Source organism: Corylus avellana, chromosome ca7 (genome assembly GCF_901000735.1).
Source record: "Corylus avellana chromosome ca7, CavTom2PMs-1.0".
NCBI lineage: Eukaryota > Viridiplantae > Streptophyta > Magnoliopsida > Fagales > Betulaceae > Corylus > Corylus avellana.
In genome coordinates, this window is record NC_081547.1 from 15,531,563 (window position 1) to 15,544,395 (window position 12,833).

At 35.8% G+C, this 12,833-nt stretch overlaps 1 protein-coding gene and 1 pseudogene across 1 annotated transcript; both read right to left on the minus strand.

Moving 5' to 3' along the window:
* Window positions 1-1,374: 1,374 nt before the first annotated feature.
* Window positions 1,375-4,842, minus strand: LOC132188198 (probable LRR receptor-like serine/threonine-protein kinase At3g47570). The gene is made up of 2 exons (XM_059602604.1): window positions 2,142-4,842; window positions 1,375-1,950 (listed from the first exon to the last, which is right to left on the minus strand). Exons 1-2 carry the CDS (start codon window positions 4,807-4,809, stop codon window positions 1,550-1,552), a joined length of 3,069 nt encoding a protein of 1,022 aa, XP_059458587.1. The 5' UTR covers window positions 4,810-4,842; the 3' UTR covers window positions 1,375-1,549.
* A 5,178-nt stretch (window positions 4,843-10,020) lies between these two features.
* Window positions 10,021-11,513, minus strand: LOC132187914 (putative receptor-like protein kinase At3g47110; annotated as a pseudogene).
* Between the last annotated feature and the right edge of the window lie 1,320 nt (window positions 11,514-12,833).

Genomic DNA, 12,833 nt, shown 5'->3' on the forward strand with positions numbered 1-12,833 from the left:
CAAAATATGTGTAGTCCATACCCAATTCATCCATATAATCAATTGCTTTCCCACAAACAATTTCCATAATTTGTATCCTCCATCCACCACCCAACAAGCAAATCGCAATCCAACTAGCAAATGACTCGAGTTATTATAGACCAATGATAACCAAAGATACCTGGTCGTAGCTAGTAAGATCATGATCATAGTTAGGTTGGAACTATTCATTGTTGATAATGCTATTCTACAAGTTAGACAGCAGAAGCTTTTGATGCTGCGGATTCAAAACTCAGCACCACCATGGTAATGTATGAAAAGCAGTTTACAAGCCGCATGAATCTTTAGTAAATTTTTTTTTTTTTTTTATTATTATTATTATTTTTTAGAAAAATGCCAAGCCAGAGAGACCAATTATAGCTAGTCCTACTTGAGTATGACCATAGTAGCACCTACCCATTGAAAACTGCATAAGAGAGGCCTATACGGTGAGAACTACATGCACTCTTTCAAGTCTGACTTGTGTCATAGCTTGATCCAGCACCACTAGAGCATCAATAAGAACTAAAGTGATTTACAATCGTTAGAAATAGAGATTCCAAATATTTGAAATCTCTAGTAATTTGACTCGTAAGGCATGATGTCTATTAACAAATAAGTAGGTTATTTTATTTTATTTTATTTTATGTTTGTTCTGATGAGTCTAATAGTAACCAATTGGATGTCACCAAATAATATGTGCCCTTTCATATCTTTTTAGTCTTTTTCCTTTAAGAAATTTGACTAATTCTAAATTAAGTCTAAAATTTTACCACAATCTCCCTTTTTGTCAAGATGATTTGGAAACCAATTTGCTACACTACATGGGTTGTCTACCCAAAGCTACCATAATACACTACTATCCTAGCCTTATATTTTATGTTTGTTTTGAAAAAGCACCCATAAATATTTCACATTTTCGACCATTTTCTTTTACTTAAGCTAATTTAAGAAATTTACTAGCATTCATAAAAAGCACTGAAAAATACCCCTTATATCAACGTTTATTTCGGCCGTTAGGGAAAAAATTTACTCTGGTAAAAGCCCTATTTCTAGTGGCGCAATCAATTTTGACAAAATAAAGCCCAATCATGAAAGTTCCCAAATTTAGTTTATTTCAAACCTTAACTTAATTTTTTTTTTTTTTTTTAATTCACAACCATCCAATCCAAAATAACTAAAGCTGAGATTACAAATGGATAGAACACCTCAAGAAACATACTTTTATTTGATCAATGGAAGAAAAATATGAAAATAAGCCAATATTATGTAAAAGATAAAACCATGAAAATTCAATAGTTAGTCCACTAATCTATACATTACCACTAGGCAAAAATGAAATCAGCAATACCAACAAAAATCAAGAAGGGAGATCATTTATTAAAGTAAGAGAATGAAAGATGCAATGAGCTTTTTATTGGCATTAATTGGTAGTTTGGTACCATTAGATGCCTCATCCATTTACTTAACCAAAGTATAATTATCACTAAATTACCGATATTACATGTTGATATTATGGTCTACTCGTAATTCAACTACTTCCATGTCTTCTAGTTTCAAGAAGCTTTTTCTTGATCAGAAGAAGCTTAGTTCCAACATCTTTAATGCTCATCCGTTCTCTGGGCTCTTCAACAGAGCAAGCAACTCCAATTCCAAATATCAAAATCAAACATTCATGGATTTCACCTCTTCTAGTCCCGCTATTATTATGAGAATCATTCATAGTTATATATTCTTCGATTCCCTGCAAAAGAATTGGATCCACAATCTCGACCACTCGTTCAGACAAAGCTTCTTGGACAAAGGAATGTAGATTTAGAGTGCCTTGGAACATATCATCTGTTGGTCTTTTTCCAGTAAACATTTCTAACAAGAGGATCCCATAGCTATATACATCGCCATAGGAGGAGACCTCATTTCCCATACCATACTCTGAAATTCAACATATATATATATGATTAATTGTTAAGTCATTAACACCTATATGCTAAGAAAGCAATTATGCTATGATACTCTACACGATGAATAAAAACCATAATAAAACAGTCTTGTCCCTTTCAATCTTAGAGATGTTATTAAAAGAAAAAGGAATATAATTTAGGAATAATAAAGAGTGTCTTCACCTGGTGGAGTATAACCAATAGTTCCTCTTATGCCAATAGAGCTTGACTGGTTGGTTGAAGAATTATGGTTAGCTTCGGGAGAGAATCTTGCCAACCCAAAGTCTCCGACATGCCCAATCATTTCATCGTCAAGAAGAACATTGCTCGGCTTTAGGTCACAATGGAGGATTGGTGTTTGACAATGATGGTGGAGATATTCCAATGCACTCGCAACATCAATGGTGATATTCAATCTTTGATAAAGATTCAAATTCCTCTGCTCTTGGTGCGCCTCATCTTCTTTAATAGTTGGATGCAACCGATCCTCAAGGCTCCCATTGACCATGAATTCATAAACTAGAGCCTTGAAATTATTGGCTTGATAATCAACACCTGAACAAACTGTAAGTATCTTTACAAGATTCCGATGCCTGATGCTTCTTAGGGCCTTGCACTCAGCAAGAAAGCTCTTTGAAGCTCCATGACGCAGAAGGTTAAGCACCTTGACAGCAATTGCCGTTCTGCCCTCATCGATGATTCCTTTATACACAGATCCAAAACTACCCACACCAAGCAAATTAGCAGAGGAGAACCCATCAGTGGCTTTTAGGAGACTTTGGTAAGACAAATTCAAAAGCAAATTTCCTGAAGAACTTGAAGTAGTTTCTTTTCTTTTCTTTCGTAACCAACAGACAAAGAGAAAAGAAAGCACACAAGTTACACCTAGAAGCCCGCAAACTATGGAGATAATTAATTTCATGGATAAGGTCAATTTCGTCTTCATAAACTCTTTGAAGTTACATTTTGGCAATTGCATCTCAGGTATCCCCCCGCATAGTTGACTATTTCCCATGACTGAAGTTGCACTTGAGTTCTTGAAAACGCCATTTGTTGGCACCATACCCTCAAAATTGTTGTAAGATAAATTCAAAAGATCCAACGAGTTGAAACTTGCAAAAAAGTCTGGAATTTTTCCTGACAAGCTGTTTCGAGAAAGATCTAACTCTTGAAGACCTCTTAAAGAACCAAAACTTGATGGAATGGTCCCTTGGAAGAAGTTTCCTTGCATGCCCAGAATCTCCATCATAATACAACTGCCAATACTCTTTGGAATTTCACCGGATAACATGTTTTCTGACATTTCCAGTATACCTAGATTTTTCAGATTTCCAACTTCCATGGGAAGGGGACCCGTGAAACGGTTTCTAGACAAATAGAGACCGATTGACAAGGATGAGAGACTAAAGATTTCTGGAGGTATGGTACCACTAAGATTATTAATAGAAAGATTTAATAATAGCAAAGATTGGCAGTTTCCTAGACCTGAAGGTATGCTTCCATGAAGATCATTATCACTTAAAGTTAGTTCAAGTAACATACTCAGATTTTCAAAAGAGTGTGGGATGTTTCCGGAGAGATTGTTTATGTCAAGATGCATTATATGTAGTCTCTTAAGATTTCCAATATCTGGGGGAATGTTCCCTGACAATTTGTTATTCCTCATTTCGAGCCACTCTAAGTTGACGAGATTCACGATCCCACTCGGAATCGTTCCAACTATATTGTTGTTATCTACTGCCAATATTGTAAGAGTAGATGAGAAGTTACTGATGCATTCAGGTAAGATTCCACCAAAATTGTTAGCGTTTATAGCCAACAGCTCTAACCTGGTAGCATTGGTCAAAGAGCAAAGAAAACTCAGGTCATTAGCTCCCCCATTTCCGAGTTGGTTCAAGGTAGTGCTCAACCGTTCAATCTTATGCAACTTTTCCAAAGAAGGCATGTTTCCACTAAATTTGTTCGTTCCAAATTGAATAAATAGCAGATTTGAGGCATTGGATATTGAAGGAGGAATGGAACCAATAAATTGGTTAGTGCCAACACCAAGGTCTTGGAGATTCGGAAGAGTTATCCCCAAGTCCCACGGAAGACTCCCTTGGATTTGATTATGTCCCACACCAAGAACTCTAATAGAAGAGAGATTGAAGATTGATGGAGGGATGGTACCAGATAACTGATTTGAATCAAGTACAATAGTTGTAAGATTTATAAGTTGGCCTAGAGCACTAGGAATACTCCCACCCAGATTATTTAAGTCTAAATAAAGTTCTTCAAGTGACGATAAGTTGCCAAGAAATGGAGGGATACTTCCTGTTAGTTTGTTTTTGTATACATAAAAGAATTGAAGCTTTGACAAGGAGCCAAGCTCAATAGGAATTTGCCCGACCAAATTGTTATAACCAAGACTGAAAAACTTGAGGTTAGAGCAACCAGATACATTGGCAGGAATTCTCCCCTCAAATGAATTATTGGACAACTGTAGTACCACCAATCTACGCAAACGACCTATTTGTGGAGGGATTTCGTGACTGAAGCTATTGTTTGAGAGATATAGAATCCTTAGAAAGCTCAAATTTCCAATGGAAGGAGATACATACCCCACGAGTTTCTGAGATGGAAGGCGCAACTCCATGACCCTTTGGTGGCGGTGACCACATGTGACGCCACGCCAATGGCAGAAGTGGGTGGTGTCGTTCCATGAGCTCAAAACCATGAAAGGGTCTTGGACTATTTTGGCCTTGAATTGAAGCAAGGATAGTCGGTCTGTCTCATTCCCGACAGTGGCATAGGTGGCCAAACAAAAGCAAAAGACAGAAACAACTGCAAGGGTGAAGGTGGGAAGCCCCATAGAGTTAAGGAAAACTCTGAAGCTAATGGTTGGAACTTGGTTGTTCTGCTGCCACAAGAAAGAAGATAAATTGATGTTCTGAGGAGAAATATTTGCAATGGTTAAAATTAATTGTTTTGGCCACTAATTAAGAAGAAAGGAATGACAGATATCCTTGTGTTTCTAATATTAGGACTTGACTGACTGAGGAAGTCTTCCCATGTGAGCTGTGGAAAAAGAGGACGTACGTGTTGAATGAAGTTATGTTAAGGATAATTAAGGTGCATGCGATGAATGTAGCGAGTTCAGAAAGTGATCTCAACGGTTCATTTCATAATTAAGCTTTTATCTTCAAACCTTTTGACGAGGAGTAGACGCACTAGTCAAACTGGAGTCCTTAATTAGGGATTATTTGTTGTCTTTGCTTTCTTCTTGTTTAGCTTCTTTTTCTTTTTTCTTTTTTTTTTTTATCAAAAAAAAAAAAAACTAATTATTCCTTGCCTATTTTAGTAAAATATAAGAATAAAGAACTTATGAAGTTATAGTTTGTATTAAACATTCACTGAAACAATAATCTTTACCTCGAGACCATTAACAATTTATGTTGCTCATACTCCCTCTCAACAACCATTTTACGGTGGTTGTTGCCTATAACTCTTGGGGTTCTTCATTGAGCCCTTTTGTCATATGTTATCACCTTGTAACGATCCTTAGAAACATCTGGTTTGTTTATGGTCTTTTTAGGATCATTGATGGATCTATTGCCTACCGTTTATTACTATCTCGATATTGCATTCTTCGTTTGGATTTTATTTTGGGATTCTCACCCCTTATGGCTGTTTAATTCCATGTAACCCCTTTTTCGTTATTGAATCCAAAATAATAATAATAATAATAATAATAATAATAATTCCAAGTATTGACATGATGTGCTTGATCTAAGTTCATTTCACGAGTGTTCTAAAGAAATTCTAAAAGGAAACATACAGTGAAAAGGTGTGGAAAATGTTGGACAGTGGCCGATGGTGCATGCTGAACCAGGTTCTTATATTGTCTTTTACGTACAAGTCTAGCCCTTTCAATGGGATTGAGAGAAAGTCTACCCATGTGAGCACTGAAAATTGTGCTAGTCTTGAATCAAATTATGAAGGTAACTCACATTGTCCCCTCTCCGGCAACTTTAAGGTACGACCATTCTCTCCAATTTAAGGTGCCATGGCCATTATTTGTAGCCGTTGAGAAAGAATTTGGATTCTCTTAACTTCATTTAAACTAGAAAAAAATTCACTTTATCCCCCTAAGTTTTATGAGTTTTTTAATTTGAATCCTAAAGTTTAAAAATTGGCAATGTACCCCCCTAATGTTTCAAAAAATTTCAATTCAGACCCTTCATTACTAATTTTCGTCTAATTTGACGGAAATTAGGAAAAAAAAAAAGCATTGAGGGTAATAACGTAACCAATTTGATGGAAATTAGCAACAAAAGGTTTGAATTGAAAACTTTTTAAACATTAGGGGGTACATTGCCAATTTTTAAACATTAAAGTTCGAATTGAAAAACACCTAAAACTTCAGAGGTAAAGGAAATTTAGCCCTTTACCCCTTAAAATCATAAAACCAAAATATTTTTTTGGATTACGTTGTATTATTCTCTTCTATATTATAAAATGTTTACGTAGCTTTCTATTTATATAGAGAGAAGTAATAGGCAAAAAATCATAGACTAAACCTTAGAATAGGTAAAGAAACATAATATAGTAAATAATATCAAATATTCTAACAAACTTCATACATCTTGGGAAGACTCCGTTAAGATTTCACATTAACCAGACGTTAAAATGAAAGAAATAACTTTTATACTTTTAAAAATTTTATAAAATTTTATATTTATCTTTAATTTCAATTTTTTTAAAAAATAAAAAAAAAATAAAAAAAAAAAAAAAAAGGTTGTCCCTCCCACTCTTTTGACTCAAGTGGGTCATGGGTGAATGGGCTGATTCGGGTTCTACATCATATCTCCGAGGCTGTGATAGAGGTGGATTAACAAGAAGTTTTTAAGCGATGCACATTGGATAACAGTTGCTTAATTAATGGTTTTAGGCTTCGATCCAACATCCCTTTCTGTTGACTTCCAAAAAACGTACGTATGCAAAGGCTTTCGATGAAGTAGAAGACACAACTTTATATGGACACATCCTGCCAAAGTGGTGTTGGAAGTTGCAGAGATGGCTGCAACTCGGACAACAGAAGAAGCTAAGGAAAGTTTGGGTGACCCACGGTGGGGTTTGGTTGTGACCCGTCAAATAAAATAGAAATCGAAAATACCATCAAGAGTAGTGGTTCAATGGCCCAAGGAAATTCGCAAGTGGTTAGGTAAGTACTAGGGTGTGGGTTCGAATCTCCGCAATGGAGAATTCTCATGCCTGATTAGTATAAAGCACCTTGGTTTCCATTGATGCCTTAGTGGGGCGGGCGGTTAAGCTATGGCTCGGCTAGTCATAAAGATGCACCTATGGTTTTCACCGTCTAGGTCCCTCCTAAGCAGTCCCTCATGGGTTGGTACCACTATGGTCACGCCAAGATAAAATAGCCACAATTGATCTCCCCCTCCACCCTTTATTGAATAGAAAAAAAAAAAAAAAAATAGAAATCGAAATTGAAATTTTTTTCAACAGACTCACATGGGTCACATTGTGACCCAATTTTATTTTATTTTTTCCAAATAAAAATAGAAATTGAAAATTTGAAAGTATTCTGGTATTTTTTATAGCTTTCATTAGGGTTAAGGTTAGAAATTGATAGTTAAATTGTATCAAATTAAAAGTTTAAAGGGTAAAATTTTAAGATTTCAAAACGCTTAAAATTTCAGATAATTTTGTTTTGCGAAAAAAAAAGAATGAGAGCATGATGTCGGAAAAGAGAGCCCAATATATATATATATATATATATATATATATTGCCATTGTTTACTTTACTGCAGGAGACAATGAAGAAAAATAGATGCAAAGCAAGAAAGTGGAACAATGATAAGGGAAGAAAGTGGGAGCGTGGAAAAAACGACCAAGAAAGGGCAAATTTTTCAAAACATATCCATATAACATTATAATGCCATTGTTTACTTTACTGCAGGAGACAATGAAGAAAAATGGGTGCAAAGCACAAAAGTGGAACAATGATAAGGGAAGAAAGTGGGAGCATGGAAAAAACGACCAAGAAAGGGCAAATTTTTCAAAACATATCCACATAACATCAAACTAATCAAAATATCTCAGAAACAATACACATAAACTCCATAATAACATAAAGGGAAATCATAGGTGCTCTTCTAGTGTTCTTCTGGTGTCCTCTCAACTGTGATGTGGCTTTTAAAATCACTATTGAATTTGAGATTACTTTTAATCTATTGTGATTTTAAAAGTCACATCACAGTTGGAAGGACACCAGGAGAACACTAAAAGAGCACCTAACATTTCCCTAACATAAATAACAATCCAACTCCAAATGTCAATCTATATATAGGTGAATAAAAAGTCTCCTATAAATAGTAACGAGTAAATAGAAAAAAGTATAAACAAAACAAATTTCTAAATCATCAAACATAAATAAGGCGTCTCACCAAAGTCCTTGTGGGGTTGAACCAAATCCATATGATTCTCAAACTAGCTATATATAGAAGGGCCATGAACCATTAATGTCATCTGGAAAAGATTAATAATTAAACATTTATGCAAGTAATTTGATCGTTTAGATACACAAGAAACCCTCAATTTGAGACAATTAAAGCCAATAATTGCAAAATCCTCAATTTAATTTCATGCATAAATGACCTTCAATCTTAAATTTTCTCAAATTCATCATAAACCACTAACTATAAAAGAATGGTCCAACGTGTGATTCTAACATTTATTTACATAACCCAACCATCAATTTTGGTAAATTAAAGCAGAAATGTAAAAATCCCTAAAATTTCTTTAATTTATCTAAAGTTGGATAGATTGTGTCAACAAACATATTTCTTCTATGCAATCAAATGAAGAAAAACACAAAATTTCAATGGTGGATTAGAGTCTCGGTCTTTATCTAAATTAGCCGATTAATTTTTAGTGTTTCAACCTGAGGAGAGCCGAATGCTCTCATTCCTTGGAGTCAAAAGTGAAATAAAGAACATGAATAGTCTCATCTTAAAATTGAAATAAGCAATTGAAATAGTCTCATCTTAAAAATGCAATGAGCTTATAATCTTCATCAAATCTACTTAACCAAGCTAGTAAACTACCAGTAGTACCTATTGATATTATGGTCTACTTGTAGTTTTAAGTAGCCTTTTCTTGACCAAATGAAGCTCAGTTACAACATCTTTCATGTTCATCCATTCTCCTGGCTGTTCAACAGAACAAGCAACTCCAATTCCAAACATCAAAATCAAGCACTCTTGAATTTTGCTTCTTCTAGTCCTACTATTATTATGAGAATCATTCATCGCTATCTCTTCTTCTCTTTCCTGAAAAAGAATTGGATCGGCAATCTTGACCACTCGGTTAGGCAAAGCATCTTGGACAAAATAATGTAAATTTAGAGTGCCTTGGAACATGTCATATGTGGGTTTTTTTCTAATAAACATTTCTAATAGTAGGATCCTATAGCTATATACATCGTCATAAGAGGAGGCCTCATTTCCCATACCATACTCTGCAATATTTGAACATATTGTAACATGACTATATAATTAACACGTATATGCTAAGAATGGAATTATGCTATTATACTCCCTATGTGATAAAACTAAAAATAAAATTGTAAAAATACGAAATTTTTATGAATAAAATGAATAATTGACCTTTCTTATCCTCTTCAAAGTTAGAAATGTCATTAAAAGAAGGGGAAAATACACTTTACCCTCCTAAACTATCCACCAATTTACACTTTTAACCACAATGTTTAAAAAGTGACAATTTATCCCCTCTCCCCCCCCCCCCCAAAGTATCTAACTCTGACACTTGACCAGTTGACCCCATGAAGTACACTTTACCCCTCTGAAGTATTTTGAGTTGACATTTTACTCCCGAAGTAACAAAGTTTTGGGCGGGTAAAGTGTCAACTCAGGGGCGTGAAGTGTCAATTCGAAATACTTCAAGGGGTAAAATGTACTTCATGAGGGTCAAGCGTCAATGTCATTTTTTTTTTTTTTGGGGGGGGAGGGAAGGGGTAAAGTGCCACTTTTTAAACATTGGGTTAAAAGTGCAAATATGTGAATAGTTCAGGGGGGGTAAAGTGATAAAGAGTGTCTTCACTTGGAGGAGTATAACCAATTGTTCCTCTAACGCTAATAGAGCTTGACTGGCTAGTTGAAGAGTTATGGTTATCTCCGAGAGAAAATCATGCTAACCCAAACTCTCCAACATGTCCAATCATTTCATCGTCAAGATGGACATTGCTCGGCTTGAGGTCACAGTGGAGGATTAGTGTTCGAAAATGATAATGTAGATATTCCAATGCACTCGCAACATCAATGTGATATTCAATCTCTAATTAAGATTAAGATTCCTTTGCTCCTGGTGTGCCTGATCTTCTATAGTACTCGGATGCAACAAATCCTCAAGGCTTCCATTGACCATGAATTCGTAAACTAAAGCCTTGAAATCATTACCTTTATAATCAACACCTGAACAAACTGTAAGTATCTTTACAAGATTCTAGTGCCTGATGTTTCTCAAGGCCTCACACTCAGCAAGAAAGCTCTTGGAAGCTCCACGGTGCAAAAGGTTGAGCACCTTGACATCAATTGTCGTTCTACCCTCATCGATGATTACTTTATATACGGATCCAAAACTACCCACACCAAGCAAATTAGCGGAGGAGAACTCATCAATGGCTTTTAGGAGACTTTGGTAGGACAAATTCAAAAGTAAATTTCCTGATGAACTTGGAGTAGTTTCTTTTCTTTTATTTCTTAACCAACATACATACAAAAAAGAAAGCATAGAAATTACTCCTAGAAGCCCGCAAACTATGGAGATAATTAATTTCATGGATAAGGTCAATTTCGTCTTCTTGGACTCTTTGAAGTTACATTTCGACAACTACATCTCAGGTATTCCTCCGCACAGTTGACTATTCCCACAACTAAAGTTGCACTTGAGTTCTTGAATATGCTGTTTGTTGGCACTAGTCCCTCAAAATTTTGTAAGATAAATTCAAAAAATCCAACGAGTTGAAACCCAGAAAAAAAAAAAAAAAAAAAAAGAAAAATCTGGAATTTTTCCTGACAAGTTGTTTCGAGAAAGGTCTAATTTTCGTAGTCCTCTCAAAGAACCAAAACTTGATGGAATGGTCGCTTGGAAAAAGTTTCCTCGCATACCCAGAGTCTCTAACATAATACAACTGCCAAGACTCTCTGGAATTTCACCGGATAACATGTTTTCTGAAATATGAAATTCGCCTAGATTTTTCAGGTTTCCAACTTCCATGGGAAGGGGACTCGTGAAATGGTTTCTAGATAAATATAGACCGGTTGACAATGATGAGAGACCAAAGACCTGTGGAGGCATGGTGCCATTGAGATTGTTATTAGAAAGATATAATACATTCAAAGATTGACAGTTTCCAAAACCTGAAGGTATGCTTCCGTGAAGATCATTATCACTTAAAGATAATTCGAGTAACATATTCAAATTTCCAAGAGAATGCAGGATGTTTCCTGAGAGATTGTTTATGTCAAGAGACATCACCTATAGTCTCTTAATCTTTCCAATATTCCGGGGGAATGTTACCTGACAATTTGTTATTCCACATTTTGAAATCCTCTAAGTTGATGAGATTCATGATCCCGCTTGGAATTGTTCCAACTATATGGTTGTTATTTAGTAACAACAATCTAAGAGTAGATGAGAAGTTACTAATGCATTCAGGTAAGACTCCACCGAAATTGTTGGTGTTTAGAGCCAACATCTTTAAGGGCTTATTTGGTTTGCGGAATAGACCCTTGGAATGAAATGACTAATCTCATATACACAGGAATAGCTATTCTACTAAAAAATGAGTGGAATAGCTATTCCTTATGGAATGAAATAGATTTTCCAAAAAACCCCTTATTATTATTTTATTTATTTTAAGTCTAAAATTTGTTTTTTATTTTTATTTAAAAAAAAAAATTAAAAGACCTAAAAATTTATTTGTCATCTTTCATCACCCACGACGTTTAGGGGTTTACAGAAGATGTTGAATTCTCCATTTTGTTTTCCCGTATTTTCTCACCCTCCAAACAATGCCAATCTTCCTGGATCTCCAAGTCGGTGAAGATCTTCGTTCCCGGCCATCGGGGTCTAGTTAGCTCGGCCATCGTGCTGAAGCTCCGCCACATGGGCTTCACCAACCTTGTCCTGCATACCCACGCCTAGCTCGACCTAACCCGCCAAAGTGACTTGGACGCCTTCTTTGTCGCCGAGAAGTCCCAGTTCGTGATCCTCGTCGCGGCCATGGTTGGCAGCATCCACGCCAACAGCACCTACCCAACAAACTTCATCGCCGTCAAACCAAGGCCACCCTCAAATCCACCGGGGGTGGTGCAACCACCCGTAGGTCATGCAGGGGGTGGCCGAATTTAGGTTTTTTAATTTTTGTTTTTTGTTTTTAAAGAAGGGTGGGGTATTTTTTTTTTTTTATATTTGTGGTTTAACTTCCCTTAGAATACATATGTTGTTATCAAACTAAGGAATAGGAATAACTATTTCATTCTGCCTTCCTCTATTCCTAGTAATAGCTATTCTTTTTCCTAACGAAATACCCAATCCGCGAATCAAACAAGCCCTAAGCTTGTAGCATTGGTCAAATTGCAGAGAAAACTCAAGTCATCAGCTCCCCCACTTCCAAAGAAGGCACGTTTCCACTAAATTTATTTATTGCAACTGCAATTTGTTCCAGATTTGGAGGCATTGGATATTAAAGGAGGAATGGAGCCAGTAAACTGGTTCATGAAAACGACAAGGTTTTATCTTTTCTTTTTCTTCTTTTCCTCTTTCACTTTTATCTTTTCCTTTTCATTTTTC

What these genes read in the sequence shown, in the direction of transcription:
- LOC132188198 (XM_059602604.1), bottom strand. Translation starts at nt 4,809, where the DNA reads ATGGGGCTTCCCACCTTCACCCTTGCAGTTGTTTCTGTCTTTTGCTTT. An exon ending in TATTGGTTATACTCCACCAG is followed by an intron (nt 1,951 to 2,141) that starts GTGAAGACACTC and finishes GTTGAATTTCAG; the next exon opens with AGTATGGTATGGGAAATGAG.